Source organism: Alexandromys fortis, unplaced genomic scaffold (genome assembly GCF_014885135.2).
Source record: "Alexandromys fortis isolate MF-2015 unplaced genomic scaffold, M_Fortis_MF-2015_v1.1 scaffold_100_3062768_6864082, whole genome shotgun sequence".
Lineage (NCBI taxonomy): Eukaryota > Metazoa > Chordata > Mammalia > Rodentia > Cricetidae > Alexandromys > Alexandromys fortis.
This window is the reverse complement of record NW_026067993.1, coordinates 2,141,963-2,167,120: the sequence shown is the minus strand read 5'-3', so window position 1 is coordinate 2,167,120 and position 25,158 is coordinate 2,141,963. Positions and strand designations below refer to the sequence as shown.

The 25,158-nt window shown below is 41.1% G+C and overlaps 1 protein-coding gene across 22 annotated transcripts in view; it reads left to right on the top strand.

The window, feature by feature from the left end:
- Positions 1-25,158, top strand: part of Lpp (LIM domain containing preferred translocation partner in lipoma) — a 617,771-nt gene that overhangs the window by 221,421 nt on the left and 371,192 nt on the right. For 21 of the 22 annotated variants that reach the window (XM_050160008.1, XM_050160000.1, XM_050159989.1 and 18 more), the window contains one exon: positions 701-902. In XM_050160008.1, the coding sequence (XP_050015965.1) occupies positions 710-902 (193 nt within the window). In that variant the 5' untranslated portion in view covers positions 701-709. Of the gene's footprint in view, positions 1-700; positions 903-25,158 lie in introns of those variants that run through there. The other variant, XM_050160012.1, reaches the window with a different exon arrangement.

Here is a 25,158-nt window from a genome sequence, read left to right as displayed (position 1 = left end):
GTCACCCTCTTAATTAATTCAGTTCAATTAATAAATTACTAGGTGGATTTGGGGCTAGGAGTGGGTACAGGGCCCCTTCCGGCCTCCCTGTGCTGGAGGGCTCTTGCAATCAGGCCTGGAGGGCCCTCCTCAGAAAGTCAGTGAGACTCTTTCCCAGCAGGCAGGCTACCTGGAGGAGTGATTGGCATATCCTGACAGAGAACTGCAATCTCTCTTCACACAGTATGGATACTCTGTTAGAACAGTGTCTGGGTTGGGCTGCTTCTCCTTCATGGAGATACCATAGCCTTTTCTGCATTTCCCGGCTTAGTTAGGTGTTAGCGGCCATTTCTTTGATTTGCTGGGCCATCATTTCATTGCTGGTGTTGAACATTCTTTCTCTAATAAACATCAGTGTTTGTTTCAGGTATTTTTGGTGACCAGCTCCTCTCTGCCCTGCCCCCCAAGTGCCTCTTCAGGGCAGGGGGCAGCTAGTCTTGTTGAGACGACATGTTGATGTATGCTGTCAGGTCTCTGTTAAGAAAATAAATATTTCCGGTTTTTCTAATGCCTACTAAATAAATTTAAGCCCGGGTGTGTGCGTGGAATTTTCTCTTGAGCCCCGTCACCCACTCTAAATTTTTGGTCAGCTTCTTTCTCATATGTCCCTTCATCCACACTGAACATTGTATTGTCTGTTTTTCTGTTTTTCTTACTGCAGATTTCAACCATGTCTCACCCATCTTGGCTGCCACCCAAAAGCACTGGTGAGCCTCTTGGCCATGTTCCTGCACGCATGGAGACCACCCATTCTTTTGGGACCCCCAGTATCTCAGTGTCGACACAACAGCCACCCAAGAAGTTTGCTCCAGTAGTTGCTCCAAAGCCCAAGTACAACCCGTACAAGCAGCCCGGAGGAGAGGGTGAGTCGTGGGGCCTGGAGTGGGAAAGAAATCCGCATCAGAGATGTGATTTGTAGTTAAGGGTGGATCAGAGAAGGAAGCTTCTCGGTGTATTTCCCACAGTTTATGAGCTGCCCCATTTTAATGAGCTTTTCATAGTCATCGGCACCAACCCCCTTTTAGAAACAAGATTAATCCTCACAGAGTTGGGTGGCTGGGGTTTTACAGTCATAAAAAGCAATAGTGGCTCAAATAGAAACGTGACCTCTTTGTTTCCAGCTCAGAGACATTGTATAGCCTTATGGTTACCTGTCCCTATCCTCTTGTGGGGATGTGTCCTCCACCCTGTGGTTCTCGTTGTTGCCATCAGACAAGTGTCAGAATGGCACCAAACAGTAGTCTAATGAGAAAGCCATAGGACAAACAAAACAAAACAAAACAACCCTGCAATAGTTCCTGAACTATGTTGCTTTTCTCTCTGCTGTTAGACAAAGTTGTCCATGACACCCGTGTGTGTTGAAGTTACAGCTGGTTCAGAGAAACGCCGGTTCAGTTCCAGGGCTTTTAGTAGCAATGCATTCATTGTACATCAAGTCGATTTTGAATGTCTGCATGAGCCGAGCATGCAATGTGTGGATCTTCCATGCACTCTCACATTAGCACACTTGGCCACTACGGCGTCTCTGTATCTGCACCAATCACTGTCCACATCTCCTTCATGTACGAAACAATAGAGATGAACACCAAATGGAGTAGCGTGAGACTTCTAGAAGCTGAGAATAAAATACATGCTCTTTCTGTCTTCTTTGCCACCCGACTTTTGACAAATGGCTGTTCTGTCTCCAGGGTTCCTTCCCTCGCGTTCTTGATCGACATCCTTGTGTTTGTTACAGCAATGTTGCCGGGGATTATTTCATACCTCATGGTATTGCCTCTACTTTCTGGTTTCTCTTGAGTTGTCCCCACCTCCCAGGAACCACACCCATTAGCCTACCACTTTATCTACTCCATTGGCCTGCTAGTGTTTTAAGAATTTTGTCATACCCATGGTTCAGATGTCTGCCTTCTGAGAGGTGACTTCAGTCCTAGAAGATATTTGAAGGAAGACTAGGCCTCTTTGCATACTCGAGCTGTGGATCTTTGTGGGTTTCTGTGGTCCCTTCTTTGAAAAGGCATTGCCAATGTATGAGCATGCTTTTCTGGGAAAAGTACCGGCTGCCCATGTACTCCCTGAAATCAGAGCCAGGCCTGGACGCTTCATCACCCTTGGAGGAGAGGGCACTTCTGCAGTTCACTAAGGTCTTCGTGAAGCTGGTTTGCAATGACTCTAGGCAGCGATTGTCAACCTCTGGGTCATGACCCCTTTGGGGTTATGAAACAACCCTTGCCCTGAAGTCCTATGTCAGATACCCTACGTATCAGATATTTACATTGAAGTTCATAACAGTAACAGAATTACAGTTACGGAGCAGTGACAAAAGAATTTTATGGTTGGGGGGATCACCCCAATCTGAGGAACTGTAATAAAATTCCAGCATTAGGAAGGTTGAGAACCACTGCTCTCGAGAGTGCAGGACTCAGACATGGTTAAGGGGGGCAGCCCTTGCTCAAGAACAGGGGAGCCATGTGTTGGCTTCCTGGCTTGTTTTCGTAGTTTAGTTCGTTTCCTACCTGGGGAGTTCAGACGGACTTCCTCCTAATAGGGAGAAAACAACGACAGAGGGCTTACACAGAAGGGTTGTGGTGTGGGAGCTTCAGTGGGCATGAGAGCTGAGCAGATGTTAAAGGGTTGTTTGTACGTGGGCCATCATGAGAAAAGACACAGGCAGCGATGTTCTTTCTTCCCTCCTGAGCGCTAAGAGTCATCCATAGTGAGACAAGCCCCTTTGTTGTCCCCTGGCTTGTGATGCCCCTGCCTGTACTCTGTGTGGCAACTCACTGGTCTTTCAGATACAGTGGTGTAAACTAAACTGCTTGCCTCCGTTCGAGCTCACAACTCCTTGTCCCTTACCACCCAGCTTGCGTTTATTACCTGTTGGAATTGCCTTTGTCCCACTTCCCTGACAATGTCGGGTGTACCCTAAATCCAAAGTTAGCCCTTCCTCCTCTGCAAACATTTTCTCACTGTCGCATTTCTGGACTTTTTTACTGTTGCTCCTGCTTGCCTTCTGTCGCTCACTGAACAGGTAGTATATACCCCATTCTTCTCTTTCTATTGGATGGACGTTTCACGGAACCCTATGAAGTAGCCCACACCCACACCCACAAAGAAACTGAAGCTCCCAGAGGGGAGATAGGCCTCACTGTTTTCTGGCTAGGGATTTTCCGTGTCAAGTCTGTTCTCATAGGCGGGGTGGGTCTTCAAGCTGCCTATTTCAGTGACTTTCCTTCTCCCATACTCATACCATGAGGTTTTCATTGGAGGAGTTGCTAAACAGGATTGCCTTCAACTTACCAACTGCGTTTCTCACATTAGCTTATGTCTGTGATCTCTAGGGTTTGCTTTCTTACTTTTAAATCTGACTGTGGAAGTAGAAAAGCACCCACATGTTTTCCACACCAGCTTATATTTATGTGATACCCATATGCTATAATTTTCCTTATAAATCATTACGGTAATAATCTTTGTCTAAAGGGCTTTGACACCCTTTGTCTAAAGGGTGTGCCTTCTCTCGGTCAGTGGTTCTTTAAGCCTTAAGCCCTTTGATTCTCAGAGAATTTTCAATGAATTTTTATTTTCTCAGCTGTTTTGAATGCTCCTACATTTCCAAATACTGTCTGTGTTCAGCACTGAATGCTAAGGTAGACCCCGGCCCCTGGTGTGTGTGTGTGTTGTGTGTGTTGTTGTTGTCTGGTACAGAATGCGTAGTTTTTATTGTGTATGAATGTTTTCTAAAGCTCTTTGATATGGATTATGAGTTTTTTCCTCAAGAGAAATGAGATAGCCCAATTTTCTTCAGGTTATAAAGTGCCACCTTCCAGGACTGTTTATCCTGTAATCTAGCTTCTGCCTTAAGAACAACTAGGAAAACAGGCAGGCAGAACCAACAACGTGAAACCTTAAGCTTTGATGGTACAGGAAAGTGGAATTCTTTTTCTGTTCTTCATAGGCAATGAAGTATGTCATCTTTCCTAAGGTATTGTTTATTTGAAATGGCTTTGAGGTTATTCTGTTGTCTGTCTGTCTATCTCTGTCTCTTTTTCTGTTTCTCCATTGTTTGATAAGTTTGTAAAGTTGGAGTTGCCTTGTGATGTAGAATTATCTTTCTGTAATCCCTAAAATTCCATTTTTAAAACATTTTTTATGTTTGACAAGGGACTCCGCAGAGCCCCGACTCTGGGTGGTCACGTGGTGCGGTCCTTGATGGTTGGCTCAGCAACTGCATTGCACTGTTTTGTTTGTAATTTTCAGAAGATAAGTTTTACTGTTGCTTTTCAGGCCAACAGAACAGATGTTCTTCCCGTTTCACTGATTGCTAGACCACCAGAAATGAAGAGCTTATTAAAGAAGGATGTAACAGGGCTGAATATATAGTACTGTACCTAGTGCATGCACACATGCATGCATGCAAATACACACATGCACACATGTATGTGTGTGCCTGAAGACATGCATCACATAACAAAGAAGGTGATTCTTCATTTTCACATTCCTACTGATTATACTTAAAAAAAACTTTTAAAGAACATTTATTTTATTTTATGTGTGTATTTGCCTGCATGTATGTCTGTGTATTATGTGTGTGCATTGCCTGCAAAGCTCAAAGAAACCCTCATGTTATCTGGAAACCCCCATGGAGTTATAAACAACTGTAAGATACTAGGTGGTGGGTGTTGGGAATCGAATCCAGGTTCTCTGGAAGAGCAGCCAGTGCTCTTAACCCCTGAGCCATCTGTTCAGTACCTGATTTTAAGATTTTAATGTATTATGTTCTTTGGCTATTTAGCTATACAACCTTATATTTCATATAATTCTACTATTCTAGTATTTCATGTATTTGTGTGCAATTACATTCAAAGGTTGACCCTTTCTGCAAACTATTCTTAAATATACTACCTTTATGCACTTCTGCATCAAGAGCAATGCCTGTGCTTTTACTGGTCTGAGTCTAAGAAGGCGGAGCAGATGGATGGCTTCAAATGGGATTCGTAGGCCAGCACGTTTTCTTCTCCGTTCCTCTGTGCTGTCCTCTGATGTCAGTAACTGCACTCCATCCAGAGGAAATAGTTGTAGAACATCGCTAATCAGGCATAGTTAGTAACAAATTGCCTTGACAGCCTTAAGAACTGAGTTTCCCTGCCAGAAATATATCCATACATATTTCTTTTCTGTGTTCATAGTTGGGGCATTTTGCACGCACACACACACACACACACACACACACACACACACATCGAGTTGTTTTGAGTTTTAGAAACAGAAAGGGTTTGAGAATTGTTCCCTTTGATGGCTGTGTATGCATCATCCAAGTGCTAGACAAGAACCCTACTACAGCACAGCCCTGCCCTAAAGGGCTGGGGCTAGCCCCATAAAGTGCAATCCCGTCCCTAGAGTCCTGTTACCTTTGCTCTGGTAAGGTCATCTTGGATGTGACTTTGGAACTACAGATAGCAAACTTATTTTCATGTGCTTGCCCATCCTCATAAATCATCAGTAACCATAGTCATGCTGTTGCAGTGTGTGAGATTTTGCTTGTATTTCAGAGGGCATTCTGAGGATCTGAGCCATGGTGACGGGCATGCCCTGTGAGAACCTCACACTCTTCAGTCACCCTGGTGTACAGGACATAGCTCTGGATTTTCAGATCCTCTTGGGCAAAGAGGACCAGCTGCTTCTTCATTAAAGAATCAGATGCTAATGCAGTTCAATTGATGGTTACATCTTGAAGAAGAAGGAACTTGTAATTCCTAGGTTGTTATCAGGTCACAGCAGGTGTTCCTAACCCTCCCTGCCCTCCATTCTACTACATAGCTCTGGGTGGATGGTCTGTGATAGTTTTACCATGAATTTGGACAGAATACATTTCTTCTTTACAGTCTTGTTTTTACAAAGGGAACTATCTGGAAATATTGTTTTTCATATTTTTGAGGGTCAACTATGATGGTAACTATGAAATGTTTTTAAGAGGCAGAGTCTTCTGAACCTTAGGGAACTGTTACTGTATGCTCAACACTCACATCAAAAAGAGTGGTAGACACTCTTTTAGGGGCTGAAGTAACGGCAATTAGCAAGATGGAGTCTCTATGCTAATGTATTTCCTTTACAATAAGCATGAGTTACTAATAATCAAGGTAGTAATATTTAGTAACTTCCTAAGTGATGAAGTAGAATTTGTATTACAAATTTAGTTATAGTAGTAAAATGTTATTGCAAGTAATTCTAAATTACTAACTGTTATAACAACAACTACTTATTTTATTTGTACTAATAAGTATTTATGGATTCTACAAATACCAGTAACTAGGGGCTGGAGAGATGGCTCAGAGGTTAAGAGCACTGGCTGTTCTTCCAGAGGTCCTGAGTTAATTCCCAGAAAATACATGGTGGCTCACAACCACCTGTAATGAGATCTGGTGTCCTCTTCTGGTCTGCAAGCATACATGCGGGCAAGAACACTGCATATAAAATAAATAAATAAATCTTAAAAAATAAAAATAAAATTAAAAAAAAAACAATAACTATTACTAAACTTATAGTGTTAAAAATCACACTGCCTAAATGCTAATAACCAAAAAATACTATATCTCCAGGCAGACAGAAGACTAGAACTTACCTTGTGCATTCTTTCATTTCCTAAATAACAAGAGTTGATTCCTAGATATCTTCGTGGAAGACATGCAAACTTTGCCCAGGGATGCTTGCTGTCCAGCGTGGCTGACTGTTGAGTGCAGGCAGGGGTCATTACCTAGGTATCAGGGACTCCAAGAGTCCAGAGTGTCTAGCTCAGTATTATATCACAGTAAGTGAGAGAGCTGAGCTTTGGACTTCTGGGATTTCTTCCATGATTACCATAACTGTGCATCACAGATGACTTGTTTGGAAGCTACCCTGAGAACTAATACACACGAACAGAGTAGATTAGATGTTTGAGAACAAAGAGGTGTTCACATAATTAGTGACAAAATTCTCATTTATTTTGTAGCCTGTCAGCCTAATTAACTGTTGAAGCGAATGTGTAATAAGGTGATGGATTCCTGATTCTTACACGCTTTGAAAAACAGTGATTAATACTGATCTGTATGGGAGGCCCTCTTTATTCATCTTCACTTTAAAATGTATAAATGTATACTCCATCGGCATGTTTTAAACCTGTCTTCATGTTTAAATATAGAAATGTATACCACTGTTGCTATATTTTAAATTCAAATAGCTAAATTTTTCTCTCCACCAATGAAAATCGAGAGCCCCCAGTGCGGAGTTGCACAGCCTCCAGACAGGTGAAGGGAAAAGCCTCACTACAGGGATGAGTTTTCATGGCATGGCTCTATCCACAGGCAGTTCAAAGAGGAGAAAACTGCAGAAATGAGCAATTGCTAGTACCCAGAGAAAAGCGGAGTGGGGCAGAGCGTGGAGCTCATGCCATAAAAAAGCTGAAGAAGCCTTCTTGTGAGGCAGAAGTTCTGCATGTCTATTATTTCATATTTCCAGTAAATTTTTAATGATTATGAGACGAGTACATGATTTCATGAAGTGCTTTATGGCCTATATTGTATATTTCATGAGTACTCTTACATCTATTTTAAACTTCTAGTGTTCAGTGGTACCTGGTTTTCCAAAAACTTGAAAGACAACAGAGAAAAATTACATGTCCTGTTTAATTTGTGTATAAATAACAAGTTGTATTACCAGTTAATTCTGATCAATATTCTGCCAGCAATGGTCTTCATGAGTTTATTCCATGACCACCAAGGCTCAGTGTTCCCATGTTAGAGTGTGCCTCCCAGTGCACTCCTCAAGGTTACAGACAGTAGCCTTTGAAGCCTTGAGCATCTGTTCTCCTGGGAGCAATCATTCAGAATCGAATTCATTATTCCTAATGCTGTACCTCTCCCTCTGTACTCTCTCCTATGATACCAGGCTTTTGCATACATTGTTTCAGCGCATGTTGCTCTATGATATCAAAGCAGAAGGTTTTAAATGAACATCTTCCTTGAAGATGGCTCAGGAATACTCAACTTTTGATTTCCCAGGTCTTTTGCTATTTTGTTAACTTCATATGGTGATATCTGAAATCTCAGCTGATTTTGGGTCATAGCAAGTCTATGCAAATCGTCTATAAATGGATTCATTATGGCTACTATAAAAAAATTCAACACCTGAGCCTTTGGGCAAATAGACTATATTGAGAAATCATGGCCTAGAATAATGGTTGACCTAAGGAGCTATAAAAATAATCACTGCATAGTATTTTTGTCGTCCTTTCTTAAAAATACTCACAGACTGGGCTGTTGAGCAGAGCCCGGGGCAGAGGAGGGCATATGCTAGTTGATTTGGCACGCTGGGACTCTCCGACGACCTGTCCGTCATGTTCTCTGTGTGATGCTGTGCTTATGCAGATTAGATAGTCTGTAGTCAAAGTTATCTCATATAGCAGGTCACACTATTTATGGTTAGTGTCATAAGGGAATTTGAAACATCCCTTATAGGAACACTGGGGAATGCCTCATGGGACGGATATTTGTTTTATTGCTTGGAGAAAGAGTTCAGGCTTTACCAGGCAGAATATATCAATCTACAGGACTTGTGTGTGCAGAAGTAGGGGGTTCAGGTTATGATTCTCAAAAGTACACAGAGACTCCCGGGGCTTCTCTGACATGAAAATGGGGTGAATTCATTGTGTGTAGACCCATGTTTCCCAATAATCTCCTCACTTACCTTTCAGAAAAGCTTGTTCAGAGAGGAAAGGGAGAAAGGAAGGCATGCCCATCACACAGGATGGTTGGCAGCGTGTGGTGCTAGCTGGAAGTGCCATTGACAGCTCTTGCTACATCTCTGGAACCTTATGATGAAATACTTCTGTGAATATAGATGTTAAAAGGAGAGTCATTTTTCTGAAGCCAAAGATAGACCTTGACTTTTTCAAACCCTATTGAATATGCGATTTGATCCAACCTAAACTTTTTTTCTTTTCTTACTGAATTATCCACAAATTCTCAGGGATGATTCAGAGAACAGAAGTGAAAAAAAATGGGTTTATTTCAAAATATTTTTTAGTTCTTTAAAGGACATGTATGCAAATGCAATTTCATATCACAGTTGCACTTAACTTTGTTCAGTTGCCACAGGGTATTGAAACTTCATTATTGTCTTTACATTGTCTTTGTTCCTAGTGACAAATGAGTAACCTAAGATTCAGGAGACCTGCAGTGAGACTAGCAATGGAGAAGGCACATGCAATCAAGTATTAGTATTTCCTCCTATTAGTAATTTACAGAAGCCTGTATAATCATTATACTTGCTAGCAAGTGCTCTGTCTTTGAGTCCTCATCCTAGCTCTCTCCACTAACTTCAACTGTTTAAAAAACAGTTTCTCTCATAAATAATATATACATGATGTAAATCCCTTTTATTTGATGTGTAACCTTTACTGCATGTGGAATCCATTTGTATTTTGTTTGTACCTTCCTAGCTTTGCTGTAAAAGATGCTATCACTTGCAGATAATAGCGATCACAGAAGACAGCTCAGTGATAGAACACTTGTGTAGCTTGACTCTCTCTGTCTCTGTCTCTCTTTCTCTGACTCTCTCTGCTTCTCTCTCTGTCTCCCCCCCCACACGAACACAGTCACCCAGGGCACAATTGTGATGTAAATCTTTTTCTCTCATCATAAGGCAGTTTCTTTTCCTTAGATCAAAGTCTACACTAATAATTTTGTTATTAAGTCTATTAATAAAGAACATTTTTGCTCTTACTTTCCACACTGATTGTTACTGAGAGCTCCTTGAAAGTTAACATATAAATATATGACTTAGAATCGCCTCGGCTTGGATGTGAATGAGGTATGGCACTATTCACCAACCATAGGTATCTGAAGTTACAACCAAGGAGACATTATTGCAGAAAGCCTTGGGAATAGCCCTTTCAAATGCCCACTGATTCAAATGGGTTGTGTCATCTTGCTTAAACTTCTTAGATGACACTAGTGGTTTTCATGGCGTTGGAATGAAATTAAAATGACATTTTAACCTGTCGTTATTTGATATTGACCTTTTAATTTCTACTGTAGTGATTTGAGTTTTATTAAGTACTTCTTTAAAAATTACTGTCTGTAAAATAAATCTATAGTTAATATCAGCTGTTCCTTGAAATGACACCCAATATAGGCTCTCTCATGGATATTTTACTTTTTTATGTCTTGATATCATATTAATCAATGCCCATTCCATTATTCAGTCCAATTCAGATCTATTTAATGCTTTTTTTCGCCTTTCTTTTTGAGATTGGGTCTCACTGTGTGAACCTGTCTGGTCTGGAACTCACTATATATACTAGGCTGATCATAAATTCACAGATATCTCCCTGCGTCTGTGTCCCAAGTGCTGGGATTAATGTCATTGGCCATCGCACCCCACCTCTCATGCTATTTTTATTTAACAAGGGTATGTAATTATAAGTTAAAGCATTCCAAATCCTTAGTAAATACTTTATATTTTCAGGAGAATGTTGATACAGCAAACTGACCATTTCATAAGTTTAAAAAAATCATAGTATGGAAATTGGCTCTGTGTTTAACTATTAGAAAACTCAGAATGAAGAGTTTTCTTGCGTTTAGACCACTGAAAGACCAAAAAGAAAACAGACTTGGGGTAGGCCATTGTTGGGTGTGTGCACTTGAGTCAGTTAGTTCTTTGCTTCACTTTTGGCTTCACACTTTAGTTCCTCTGGGAACTGGACTGCTGGGCTGAGTATCTATCGTGTTGTTGCTTGGGACTGTGCCCTAGAGATGTACAGATCTCCCACAGTTATGGGCATTCAGTGTCGAATCAGCACCACACCTGCTGCGGAATGATAGAACGTCAGAGAAGGTGCATCAATAATGTTGCTAATATTAAAAATAAAACATTAATACTATCCCGTGGCTCTAAATCCATAATTTCTGTCTATCTGTTTTAAGTCATATGTGCCACAACGTAAATCGTCCTGGCAATTTGAAATGAATCTTTGGCAGTATCCCTTTGCAAGTGCTGCATACTTAGTGCCTGGCACTTTCCAATTGCTTTGGGGTTGGTTTCTCCTTGCATTATGACAGGTAGATGTGTCTTGTGGAATGTTCTCTTTTGCGATGAGATTCAGCGAGTCTCCATGGCTGTACTGACACTCACATTTGTCCCAGATCCCCAGACACTTAGATCCCATGCCCTCCCCAAGTGGTCTGTACTCTCAAGCCACTTATATTAGTGTTGCTTAAATATTAACTAGGTTTCTATTTTCCCCTCCCCACTCCCAAGATTTACTGTACAGTCTATGCAAAGAAGACTGTGAAAAGGTGCTAGTGATGGACTTTCCCATTTAGAGGCCTCCAGGTATATGTGTGTATGCAGTTGTGATATGTGGGTTTTAAACGTATTCATATTTTTTTCTCCCCCTTTCCCTTGAAGAATATTTGTATACCTCCCCTGGGCTGTGCTTATTTGTGCAAGGCAGGGTGGGAATGGATGTGCCCAGAGACTTTCCCCTGAGAATGAGGCCAGGAAGGGATGCTTCCATCCATTGTGCAGGAGAACAGACTGAAGCTCAAGAGTGAGACGTTTGTATGTAGTCTTGACGGTGGGAAATAGTCACAGTGCTCCTGACTCAAAATTAGTGTCTTAAGCAATAGCGTGATTTTGGTTGCTTAGCACATAACTAGTACCTGTACGTTTTAATTTATTCCTCTTACATGGGAATTTCAAATGCCATTTTTTTTCTGCTCCATTATTGCAGTTTTGAATGATGATTCATCAGTGCAGTGGCCTATTTAAGTGAACCACAATAGCTTGGGTAGAAAGAAGAAAAGATCCAACATACTCGGGAATGGAAAGCAGCCATCTTTTTATAGCTGAAATTGCAAACATCTGGCAATTACTCTGTTCTACCTCCCCTCAAAAGAGAAGAATTGTCCCCTCAACTGGAGCCTGCTGCTGTGTTTAATCAGGCAGCTATGCAGGCCTTAAGGAGCAATAGGTTTTGATTCAAGGAGGCCATTGCCTCACCCACTTGGGCAGTGAGGCTTTGGAAACATACTGCTTAATGTTCCCCATATGCTACCGTGTTACATAATGATACCGGCGGTAACATGGTAGTTAATAAGTACAGAAAATACCCTTTGCTGTTCTGTCCGACTTGCTTGTGTGACTCTTACGGTAGCATTCACATTTTGAAAGTTCATTCGTCAGGTCAAGTTTATCTCTTGACTAACCGCCCTTAAGCCTTTTGTGTCCTGGAACGAAGATTCTACTAAATAAACACAGCTAATTCTTTCTGATTTGCTTGTTTTATAAACTGGTCTAGTGACATTGAAGGAACAAACCCCTGTCATTTGAAAGCTTGGCACTGATCTTTTAGTCAAAAGTTAGTCTGCCGTGTTCACTAGCCTCTCCTACCCCACCCGCACCCTCGTGTCTTCTTCTGATCATTGTTTATGAAACTAGTTCTTCCTCCACTGGCAAAAGTTGTCTCGGTGGGCATGGGAAGTGAGAGAAACTGGTGGTTTGCAATAGATGCCGAGAGTGAGGACTTCCTCATCTCTCTCTCAGGGCTGACCTGGGTGCTCCCCATGGCCGCGACTGACGCCTTTTCCTTTCTGTTCCCCATTTCTCTCTCTCTTCCTCTGGGTCTCTGAAGGTCGGGGGTGGTCTTTACCTTCCACAGCTTGTGCTTTTCTCCTTCGTCATAGGTCATCTTGGGAAAGAGCAAACGGGGTGTGATAGGAACAGCAATCAAGGCTCCCTAGCGTAGTGGTTCTCAGAAAACAATCTCGCATCCTAAAAATAGGTCATTCTCTTGTGTTGATCTTGTGCTACCTGAGCTCAGAGACTTTCAGTGAGGCCTTTGAAGGTTTTCTTCCCCTGCTTTTGTTCTTATACCTTGACACAACTGTGTTGATTGAATAAAGTCAGAGCTTTCCCTCTGGTTTTACTAGGCTGTCCATTCCCAAATTCCCAATGAAATTTGCTAACAACTCATCAGGCTAAGTCCAGTTTCTGAAGAGCGAATGGGAACAGTTTCTAGCGAACACAGAAGGACGGGATGAGAACTTTGAATAACCTAAAGTGCACAGCTTGTTCAACTAGCTATTCCATGTGTAGCTTGATCAAATAATGGTCTCTGTACTATCCAAATAAGCGTCTTTACTTTCCTCCACCTTTGTCCATTTGGATAGTCATGGCCTTTCTCTGGGTGCACATCTTAAATTTGAAATACTTCATTATAGCCAGTCTTGATGCCATGGAGTTTTTCCTTGATGACCTCCCAAACACGGAAAATGTTATACAGTGACCCTTCCCATGTCTTACTTTTACTGACGGGCTTACAGTCTGCGAACTCTTAATAATACGGGCATTATACATAATACAGGGGATCTAATTGTGTACCGACTCTTTAGCCAGAATTAGTTTGAGAGCTGGAACGTATGTTGAGGACTGAGCTCCATCCGCTCAGTTGGAGAATACTTGACTGTCACCTGCAATGTATAGAGAAGTCAATCCTTGCATCATTACCAGACAATGGTAGCAAAATCAAAGCAGTTATCAAAACTGGGCAATGTCACTCATTTCTAATATAATCAGTTTGGGATGGGATGGGCATTACGTTTAAAAATCTTCCTTTTTACAAAGCTACACATAGGCAGGCCGGTTGAGAAAGTTAACAATTGCTGGCCGTGTGTTTGGTTATTACTTAAAGCTACAAGCATCCACCATTCAAAAACAATATGGGAACCAAAACCTCCTCGCTCAGTTCTCATCTCGGCAGTTGTTTCCCAGACCTTGTCACTTGGGAGCTCTTTTCTACTTTCTGGTCATCAGTCTCTGAGGAAGGAATAGCGAAACAACAAGACACCATAGGGAGGGGATATTCTGAAACGAGGGAACATTAAAATTTGCTCTTTGACCTGACTGTTGCACAGAAAGCTGCAACTCAATGCACAGAGCTGAATGCATTGCTGTCCTTGCTAGTTTTATGACAGTTTGACACATTCTAGAATCATCTGAAAGCAGGGACCCTCAATTGAGAAAATGCCTCTGTAAGATCGAGCTGTCAGAGGGTATTTTCATATTTAGTGGTTGATTGTGGGTGATGTTACCCCTGGACTGGTGGTCCTGGGTTCTAGAAGAACGCAGGCTGAACAAGCCAGTAAGCAGTACTCCTTCATGAATGTGCATCAGCTCCTCCCTCCAGTTCCTGCCCTTTTGCGTTCTGGACTTCCTTTTATGATGAAAGTGTTAGCTAAATGTGTCCTTTCCACTCATGGTGTTTCATCATAGCAATAGTAACCTTAACTAGGACAGTGGCCAAGACATGGAAGAAGTCTTGTTCAAAGACTTGCACCTTTATGCAGCCTTGAGTTTTGTTTTTCCTGGCCGTATGGCAGAGCTGATAGCATAATTAATTTTTAAAATTTTCCATTGTTATAAGTAAATTGAAAGTTTTTCCCCCATGTTTATTGAAACCTGCTGCTATCCAAATCTATCTTTGGTCCTGCCTTTCTAGATTACAAAACACATCCCTAAGCTCTTTTTGTTACCTCATTAAGCATTTCAAACGTGTCCTATCTTCTTTGACTTAAGTTCCATTGCAAGTTCTCTATAAAGCATCAGTGACTTAATCTATCTTGTCCTGAAAGTTTTGTGTGATATCCCAGAACTGCATGCAATGGTACTGAACATAGGTAGAAAATGGCAAGCTCTCAGACAATTCCTGTTTACAATTAGTGCCAAGAAGCAGTTGCTTAAGATGTTTTATTTTTTCCAACCTTTTTGTTGCTGATTTGAATCTTAATCCTTGGATATTTTAATCACTGCCTATTTGTTTATCCCATTTACAAAATAAATATATATTTACTAAAAAAAAAAAAGAAGCAGTTGTTCATATTCTATATATTGAGTTGTGACTTATGGGACTGTCCTGTATGTTGTCATTGTGGCTGATTATTCTTTCATATATATCATCTATCTATCTATCTATCTATCTATCTATCTATCTATCTATCTATGCGATATATAGATATGAGAGAATATATATATTAGAAAATAATCTCATATACATGTGTATTCTCCAATTTATATATCTCATATATATAGTTATGAGACTATCACATATATTCAATTTGAAAATCTTATTGATTATGCATTAAAAATATAGTTACTGAAGTCAGAAAATGAAGTTAAACAATTTCTATGACTTGAATTGATTTCTGAATAAATAATTGGGAACCCTAATAAGTATAATGAAAAAATTAGCATTCGGTAAGACTTAAGAAAGTTTTCAGAATTGCTTGTGTGGTTAGGTTTTGGTTGTTTAACAGTTGACCTAGCTCATCTTGTTTGTGAGTTTAGCTATCTTTTCTTTGATTTTTGTTATTTCTTTTATGAAAATATGCTAATTATATCTTCCCTCTGACATGTCAATGATTTCTAATGTTTATATTGTAGTTGTACAGCACCAGGACCTCACGGCTCCCATGCTTACAACGTGGAAGCCGCAGTGGCAGTTGCCCTTGGACACTTTGGTGATTTGTTACCTGGTGTGTTCACAAGTGATTCTTATCTGTGAACATCTGGAGCAGAAGCACTGATGAGGTTATCATCCTAAATTGTGGGGACATCTCTATAGCAACCTGTGGAGACAGACACATAACTCAAAGCCTGTAAAATAAGCACAAGTTGTTAAAATTGAAGATACTTTTAGAGTATGCTTGATGACGTGGATCATTTCTTATGCATCCTCTGGGTTCTTTTTTTTTGTGTGTGTGTGTGCTGGGGTGTGTGTAGATTTTATATCTTCCAGAAATTGCAAGTTACTTGTTGAACAATTTCATAGTTTTTTTTTCCTGTCAGGTCTCTTGGTTTCTGGATGATTTTATTCTTTTATAGAACTATAGACATCATCTCACTAAATGAATGACTTTGAGACATCATATTTTACTAGTGTTGAATTTAAAGTTTCTTTTTGTTTTTGTTTTTCTGAGCAGGTTTCTCTGTGTTGAATTCGTGCATATATAGATGTTACCAGCTTTATAATGAAATTGTCATTTAGCATTATTGTCCCTCACCCTTCAAATCAGGCAACCTGAGATTGAGTGCACATCTTGGCTGATAGAGTCTGTATTTGGGGACAGTAGAGAATCTTCATTCTCTTGAACAACTAGTTTGCCACCTGTTGTCATGTTACTAATTTGGAAGACTGTTAGAAGTGAGTAAGGAGAAGGAAAGATGGGAGAGGTCTAAATTGTTTATGAAAGTATATTACAGTGGAACCCTGCTAGCAGGGTTTCAGTTTTTATAAAAAGCATAACCTTAATAGGCATGAATGAAATCTGAATAATTAAAGCTCATAATGATAGGAAAGGAACCCAGTAGGCTGGGTGTCTTTGTGTAGATGTCATAGATGATCATATATGAATTTGCTTTGAATTAAGAGAAATTTATTTAGAATTTTATTATTCAAAAAAGTTTCGGGGGCTGGAGAGATGGCTCAGCGGTTAAGAGCATTGCCTGCTCTTCCAAAGGTCCTGAGTTCAATTCCCAGCAACCACATAGTGGCTCACAACCATCTGTGATGAGGTCTGGTGCCCTCTTCTGGCCTGCAGGCATACACACAGGAAGAATATTGTATACATAATAAATAAATAAATAAATAAATATTTAAAAAAAAGTTTCGGTTATGGTGTGTGTGTGTGCGTGTGTGCGCGCGTGTGTGTGTGTGTGTGTGTGTGTGTGATATACAACTCATAGGATTTAGCTCTCTTTTCAGCTTTTGGGTTCTGGGGATGGAATTCAGGTCAGCAGGCTTGGTGCTTTTACCTACTGAGTCCATCTTGTGATTCCCCCAAAGAAAAGTTCCAGGTTGGCTTTGTGATGGGGAAGTTGGTAGAATACGTAGATGAATGTGACTGCCGTTTCCAAGCTCTCTGAGGACAATTATGATCCTTCTTGGGAATCTTTATTCTTTTCTTACACACTTACTCTGTGATGCTTGATTCTTGAGGTCTGTTTTTAAAAGAAACTCCCAACTTTTCCTGTAGTATTTTCCCCCGAAGTAGATGGGTAGGCGGGCTGACTAGAAAACTCAAGGAAAGAGCTCAAGCTCAACACTCAACCCTACAAGCACTGAGCAAACACATGTTAGGTTTTCTGCTCTCAGCTGGGCTCAGGATTGGGCCTTTGCTCTGGCTGTTTATAGATGAAAAGCAATGAGAAATTAAAGTTTCTGGCCAAGAAAGATCATAAGCGTCCTTATCCAAGCTGGAGATGGATTCAGAATAGTGTTTCCTGAATCACTTTCTCATAGGTGAAGTAAGAAATTATCATTATAATAGGTAGCGTGGGGCACTTAAAAGAAGCACATTGTGGAGTTTCAGCGGCTACAGTGGTGGGGACTGGTGTTCTACTGTAGTAGCTACAGCTTTAGAGCAGGGTGAATCCTTTGACTGCACATGAGGCAGGGCTCCAGGAATCGTGATCTGCGGGAGTGAGAGGGTTAAGAAAGTCCGTCAGTTTGTAACAGGCGCAGGGATCTTGTATGAGCCGTGTCAGGATGTTGTCTGCATGCTGTCTTTGCTGATCACAGTAATCGGGTCATAAGAGAAAGAGAAGTAATAGAGTGTCTCTTAGCAACCAACCCCAGGAGAAAGAGAAAATTACTCAAACCAAGCCGTTCAGCCAGGGAAGTAGAAAGAAAAATGTTCTGAAAGACTGAAAATGTTCAGGTTCAGTCTTCAATGCAGCAGACAGGGGTGGCAGGGTGGTGGGGATTTTAATAACAAAAAATTCTGAGAAATTGAAATCTTCTTCCCTCCCCGCTTCCCCTTTCCTTCTGTCCCCCACACTCTCCCTCCTCTCCCCTCCCCAGATACAGGGAGATAGAAATGGTGAGCAGGGTTAAAGAAACATTATCTCCTAAGATAGGACCTGGGAGGTTGAGACATGGGAGAAGAGGAGCTGTGTGTTTGCATGTATGTGCGTGCATGCGTGCGTGGGGGGGGGCGTGTGAGTGTGTGTGTGTGTGCGCGCGCGCATGTGCACTCACAAACTCCCACACAGAGGTTTATTTGGCACAGGTGTGAAATACAGCTTTCTTTGCCTGGTCTGTCCAGTGGTGAACTGCACTGTTATTCAGAAGGAGTGTGGAAGCTAGGGGTGCTGGGTTCCTTTCCCCAGATTTCCTCCCCTTTTTTCTACAGGCCAGTTGACTCTGTGCGTGCCAGCTTTGTAGTTACCTGTCCCTATGCACTTCCTTCTGTGACCGTGACTCTCACACACTTGTATGGTTTGGCCGTGGCAGGAAGAAGTACATCTTTCTTTGAGAGTGGTGCATACACACATATATAGTTTGAAATGAGATTTTCTTAGCAACACATGCTTTTAATTTATGTGTTTTATCCTGGTGCTTTTTATTTCATTTTATCTTAAAATATTCTGGAAAGGCTGGTCAACTCCAAAGGGGTCGAGACCCCCAGGTTGAGAACCAGTGGTATAGACGGAGCCAGCATTTGTATTCAGCTTCTGGGGATGAGATTCATGGTGCGTTATTGCTGCAGGTAGATACTTGTTTTTGGAAAAGTAAATCTTTCCTGCTCTCCTGACTTAGATTTTTACTTCAGTGGTCTCCCATTGTCCTTTATCACCGACATACATTTTACAGTTGCCTCTTCTCCCCCACTAGCATGTACAGCCCATTGCCAATTGCTTGCTGGTAGGTGAAGTTTCTTTAGTACTGGGCAGTATGATTGGATTTGGGAAAACTTTCTTTCCATTAAAATAAGGTGTTTATGCCCTTAGGTTTGGAAGGAAATAAATAAGGACATAGAAATTAATACCTATTGTCTGTTCGTAACAAAAAACACTTTAATTTTCTTACTAATTTTCTTTTTCCTTAAGGCAAGAATTCAATTTGATTGCACTTTTTAGGAGTTTGTTGGCCATAGAAATACCCCATTGTTGAGTATGCTGGAAATACTCACCCATGATGTCATTGTCTGGCCCACACTGAGGTTTGTCATTAGGGGACAGGTAGCAGAAGCATGTTGTGTTTGTCGTTTGTTTGCGGATGCTCAGGGCACACATATGTCTTATTCTACTCTCTGGTGCTGTCCCTCGCTCACCCTAGCACAATGTCAGAAAGGTATATTGTTTTCCTGTAGTTTGTTCTCTGTCCTGTTTCCTTGGCACAAATCCCTTCTGAAATATTCCCACAGAGCCCTCATGCGTCCTTTGTCTCAAACATAATATTAACAGTGACAGAGGCCAATAAACTCTCTTAATATTGTGCGGTGTCTTATAACACACTTGGAGAGGCATTATTTTATTTGATCTTCAGAACTCTTTGAAATCTAAATGCCAGGGTTATGCTCATTTTATGGAGATTAAGCTGACTGTCCCCAGCTGTTTTCATGTAATACCACTGACTGTAACAATGCAGAGCGGGGGACCAGAAGCGTCAGGGTGAAGCAGAGCCTGGTACCTGAGCTAGAGTAGGAAGTAAAGATATAAACTCCCTAAAATTAAAAGCCATACCCCATTTCACCATTTATACTGCTGCTCACATGATAGGACGTAGAAAACAAGACAATGTTTTCTGTGAGCAGCCGTCCCACACACCATTCTCCGAGCTGCTGGTGAACACGGTTCTGGCACATTGCTGCCTCTGCAGGCTTCTGCCTGATCGGTCTCTGAGCAGCCTGCTGCTTCTGTTCCAGCTGCCTGTTTTGGGGAGGCATGATTAGTGACATGCGTTCATGTATCTGTTAAGAAGAAAAGTTCCCGTTATTAGGAAATGTTTCTATTTTTGAGTGTTTTAATGGTATAACTCTATCTTGGATTTTTTTTATTTCAGGACTTTACGTTTGAAGATTTTTCTTCAATCATATAATGACTTTATAAGATAAATAAATGACTTTGTGAGATCAAGAAAGCAAATTTACTTAAATAAACCCACATCTTATTTTTGCGATTTGATAGCTCCATTTCTTTATAATCATTGCTTGTCGTTATATGTCTATAATTTTCTTAAAGGTTTATCTTTTTAACTGTGTCTGTGTGGGTATGTGCATATGTGAGTGTTTGTACCCTCAGAGTCCAAAGGAATATGGTGTTCCCGCGAGTTGGGAGTTATAGGTAATTGTGAGCAATCCATCCAGTGTGACAGATGGGGAACAAACTTAGTCTTCTAAAGGAGCAGGAAGAATTTGTAACTACTCAGTCATCGCTTCATCCCTAGGTCTCTAGTTTTTATACTATGCAACTTGCAAAAGGCATCATTTTACATTTTCATTTACTATGATAGAATAAGAATGTATCTCATCACTTTTAGCCACATCTTATTAACGTTATTGAAGTGGCATAATAATTTTTATCACCATTACCATATTACTGGTCATGTATTTTTCCTATATCATAGAAAAAATATTATATACACACATACACACAAACATATATACCATGGTCAGGTTCTTCGTGGGTATAATTCTATGGGGGAACGTCTTGGAAGAATTCAGATGTTTCTGCCTGCTTCCCCTGAACCAGTACTGTGCAATGTATGACAGTCACGGTAAAATGTCGGGAACCATTATTTGAAAGTGTTCAATGTGTTGAAAGTGGTAGAGGAGGCTCCACTTTTTTTTTTTAGTCATATTCACAGAGCTTAAACAATAAACTCATCAAATCATGTGTAATCTGATGGCAGCACCTGAAATAATATCCTTTGGCGGCTTGGGAGTGTCTATAACTCAGTGGTAGAGTACTTGCCTAGCATGTATAAGGCTGTGGGTTCAAATCCCGCACTGAGTATACGAACCAAAGGAAAAGCACACCATTTTCATTTTCGTGGCCCACATAGTTTCCTTGCAGTAGATGATGGATGACAAGGAACCAATAGACAGAGATCAGTTGGCATGTGTGTCCTTAGCGCTACTTCTGTCCCTGCGACAGACTGAGACTCAGGATCCCTGTTGTCATAATACGAATGAGACCTGTAATCAAGAGTCTCGAGTTTTAACTGTGTGCTCAACACCATTCCAAATCTTGTTCACCTCTCTCAATTCTCACACTGATTTTAAGAAATAAGTTTGTTCGTTTTTCACTTGATGCAGGCCTGGATGAAGACTTACCACGACCACACTTCTTCCTTCTAAGGAAACAGAGGAGCCAGTCATGGCTGTGCAGCCAGACTGAGGTCTTCTATGTGTTGATATTTATTAGACATAACAGAGGTGCACTCCCAAGGCGCAGATCAGAACTCGAATTTTAGCGGTCTTGATGGGTTTGTCCCAAAGCAGGATGAAGAACATTGCTGTGACAGCCAGCAGGGATCAGTCTTCTTGGCAGCTTTCACTGTTTTCTTCAGCTCTTTTCCTGAGGACCATGAATCTGGCACACAGTTGGTCTCCACTGTTAATTCCAGATTCAAAGGAATGAATGAATAGTTAACTATTGGGCTACTTAGTTCTACTGTATTTGGATCATGTGTAATCATGTATGGCATTTTGCTAATGCAAAATCTCATATAACCTTAAAACATAACTCTGGAATTATGAAAAGATGTTAACACATTTCAAAGTCTGTTGGTTTGATTTATTGTTTTCTTGCTCTGCTGAAGATAGGGGACGAGCCCTTTCTGTTTGGTGATTAAGTCACCCGCCACCTGTTCTATTCTGGTGGCTGTGGTAATAGATGTTTCCTGGAAATTTTCCCCCTGTTCTATTAATACAGTAAAAGGGGGTTACAGCCGTGACTCACTCCAGGAAGTCGGCCGCCATTCGCTTCCTCAATCTCACAAAACAGCCCGGCCCCTGTGCACAGAATCAACGACTTCTGCAAATCACGTACTTTACAGTTCTTCAGAAACTTCTAGAAAAGACAGTATTTGTGGTCGACTCTGCGCTTCCTGTGATGGTGGGGGAATGTACAAATGTTCATGTTTTACTTCTCAGTGTTCTTTAAGTCCTTGCCCAGCTCATTCGGTAATATGGTCTCTTTTAAAAGAACTCCTAGTTGACTTCACACAAATCTTCTAGGAACCCATCCTTGTAGATTTATACCCCAGGGTCGTGGCTTCGTCAGGTAGGAACTAGAGGTCAGGATCTTCAGTGTAGATAGGTGTGTGCCAGCTGAGGGTCCCACCTTTAATCCTTTGCTTGCTTTTTGATGACCAGATGGGTACATTATCACATGAATTCTCCCCGTGTGACTTGGCACCTCTGTGTACCAGTCAGTGTCCTCAGCATGGACTCAGCACCTCTCTCGGGAAGCTTCTGCTCTCCTTACTGTGACTTTTACATAGTTCACTGTAGTCAAAGAATTTCAGAGCATAAACTCATCCTAAAGGTGACCAGCCTCTACTGACGTGAATAAAGTTTAGACTCCCCTCACCACCCCTTCTTTTAAGCACAGGAATGCAGTTTCACTCTGTCTTTCTGTGGCCCTTTTATTTTCTACTGTCTTATAATTCATATTCTTTCTTAGGTGTTTTTTTCTGTAGTGTCACTGTGTGTCTTTTTCCTGAATCATTGACATTTCCCCCTCCCTGCCCTCCTTTTCTCCCGGAACCTTGTGAGAGAAGTTGTACCTGTTCGCTGTGTTTGGGGTTTGCCAACTGTGTGGCCTTTGACCAGTGAGTGAGCTTCTCTGAGTCTCTGCTATAGGAATGGGAGAGTAACAACTCCTGCTTCTTGTGAAGGTTAGATATTATATTTAACGTTCTTTTAATAGTGCCTGGTACTTAGTAAGCACTTACTAAATGCTATCATAAATAAATGATCTTTCAGCTACTTATAAAGCAGCCGCATGGCATTTCCTTCTAGGATTTTCTGATGGTCCTTTATGATGGATAGAGAAGAGACATGAGGTCTAGGGTTTCGTGTCAGCTTTCTTTATATAGGAAGCCAGATGTAAATATGCTGTTTCAGTTGCATGCATCTCATATTCTTGTGTGATTGCTGACAAAACATTAAGTAACAATTATGCTATCATTTTCTCTTAGATGTCAATGCAGGGTCTCATTAAAGTCACAGACGTTTATCTGATACTGCTGACCCCAGTTCTACAAGTCATGATACTAAGTACTGTCATCGTTTAATGGTCCTCCTTGCCCTTTGTGCATTAGTGGTGATCTTTTCCCCATTCTAACTGTGAAGAAACGACTTATACATCCCCATCCTTCCCTTTCATATAAAACTTTGTTTAATAAAGGGTAATGGGGGGATTGAAATTTTGCTACTATAGAAAAGGATTGTAATGAGAAATACCTCTTTCTGTCCCTCCAAATGCAAGCACAAATATGTTTATATGCCTATACATGTGTGTTTATATGCTTATATATGTGTCAGACATTTGGGTGAATGTATTTTTGTATATGTAATTTTTAGAATTCTCCTGTTACATGTTGACTACTTATCTATGTGGGTAGTGCTGCCTAGTTCTCAAGAGTCTCTTCCATATTGGCAAAGAGTCAGCAGTCAGTGTACTCTAAATCAAGGGATGCTCTACGATGTGTGGACATGTGTGCTTTTGGATTCATCAGAAGGTAATGTGCATGCATGGATGGAGGTCAGAGTTGAAAGATGCACTTCTAAGTCCTCACTGTGAATAAAACTGCATTGGGTTTGAGAGATGCTCCGTCTTTAGCAATCTTCACAGTTCTTCTTATTACAATTGTCTCTGTGCTCTGATAAGCGGTCCCTGGAAAGGACGATATCAGAGTACATGGAATGACTCCCATGCCCTAAATTAACCATTGAACACTTCCCACAGTGTCGACAGTATATGGGTGACCGTTTGTTTATTGCCTTCCTCTTTGTAACAGTTGGAGCCTTGTCTTCCTCTTGTATTCCGCTTTAACCTCCACAGGTCTCCATTTCATGTTATGGGTCTGCCACAATGCTTAGCAGCCTGTAGATGCTTAGTCCTTGCAGACAAATCATTAAGTCCCCTGGGCATAAAAATGGCAAATGATTAAGTTACCCAGATGTAGAAAAGTCTAATGTAGTACTGGAGGGACCTTTTTAAATTTCTTAGTTTAAGTTGATGATATGTTAATGAGACTCACACCTGTTCCGGCCACCAACACAGATAGTTTGCATTGCTAAGCAAGACATGGCATCTGTTACCCCAAAGCCTGGTAATTTCTCGTGACTGTCTTAAAGGTGACAGAATCTCGGCAAAGTTTGTTGGGAAGAACAACAGATAGGATACTCCTCTCCTGACTGTGGACATTATATAAGCCTCCCTGGAGACAGATTTCTTTTGAATTTTTGTGAACAGGTTTTCCATGGATGGGGCGATGCTAGAAAGTGGAAGAACTACCGAATGCAGGGCACAGTGAGAGTTTCGAGAGCTGGTGTCCAGCCTAAGAACGTCTATGCAATGCCAATGGCGATGGTTTTCCACTTGCCGTCAGAAACTGTGTCTGTCACATCTTCTTTCAACTGTCTATGCCGCCATCTTCCCTTGCTCCTTGTTCTTGTCACAGTTTGAATAGCTGGTGATGGTTTGTAAGACTAATGTGCCATGCCTAGTAATGTGTCCTGTGGTACCCTGGGCAAAAAGATACCCTCTAACACCTGTAGCACGAAACAAAGAAAGATGTAACCTCCGTTGTTTTTGAAACTTTGTGTTTTTTTGACATTTAATTATATTTTTATGTGCCCATCATTTCAGTCTATTAGAAACTATTAGGTGTATGGCTGTTTAGACTGCATGTCTCTCCCTGAACCATGTCTGTGTATTGCTTTGAGGCCAGAAGGTATTGGATCTCCTGGAACTGGAGTTACAGATGGTTGTAATCTGCCCAGTGGATGCTGGAACGGTGGATGCTTAGAAAGAACGGGCAATGTTCTTAACATCTTCCTTGTGAAGAATTTTCTAAACTTAGGAATCAAACTGGGCGCATTTTAAATAGAAGCCCCTTTATTCTAGTAACTGGTCAATCAAGATGCTGGTATTCTTTTATTTATTTTTTTAATTAATTTATTTATTTATTAAAGATTTCTGTCTCTTCCCCACCACCGCCTCCCCTTTCCCTCCCCCTCCCCCAATCAAGTCCCCCTCCCTCGTCAGCCCAAAAAGCAATCAGGGTTCTCT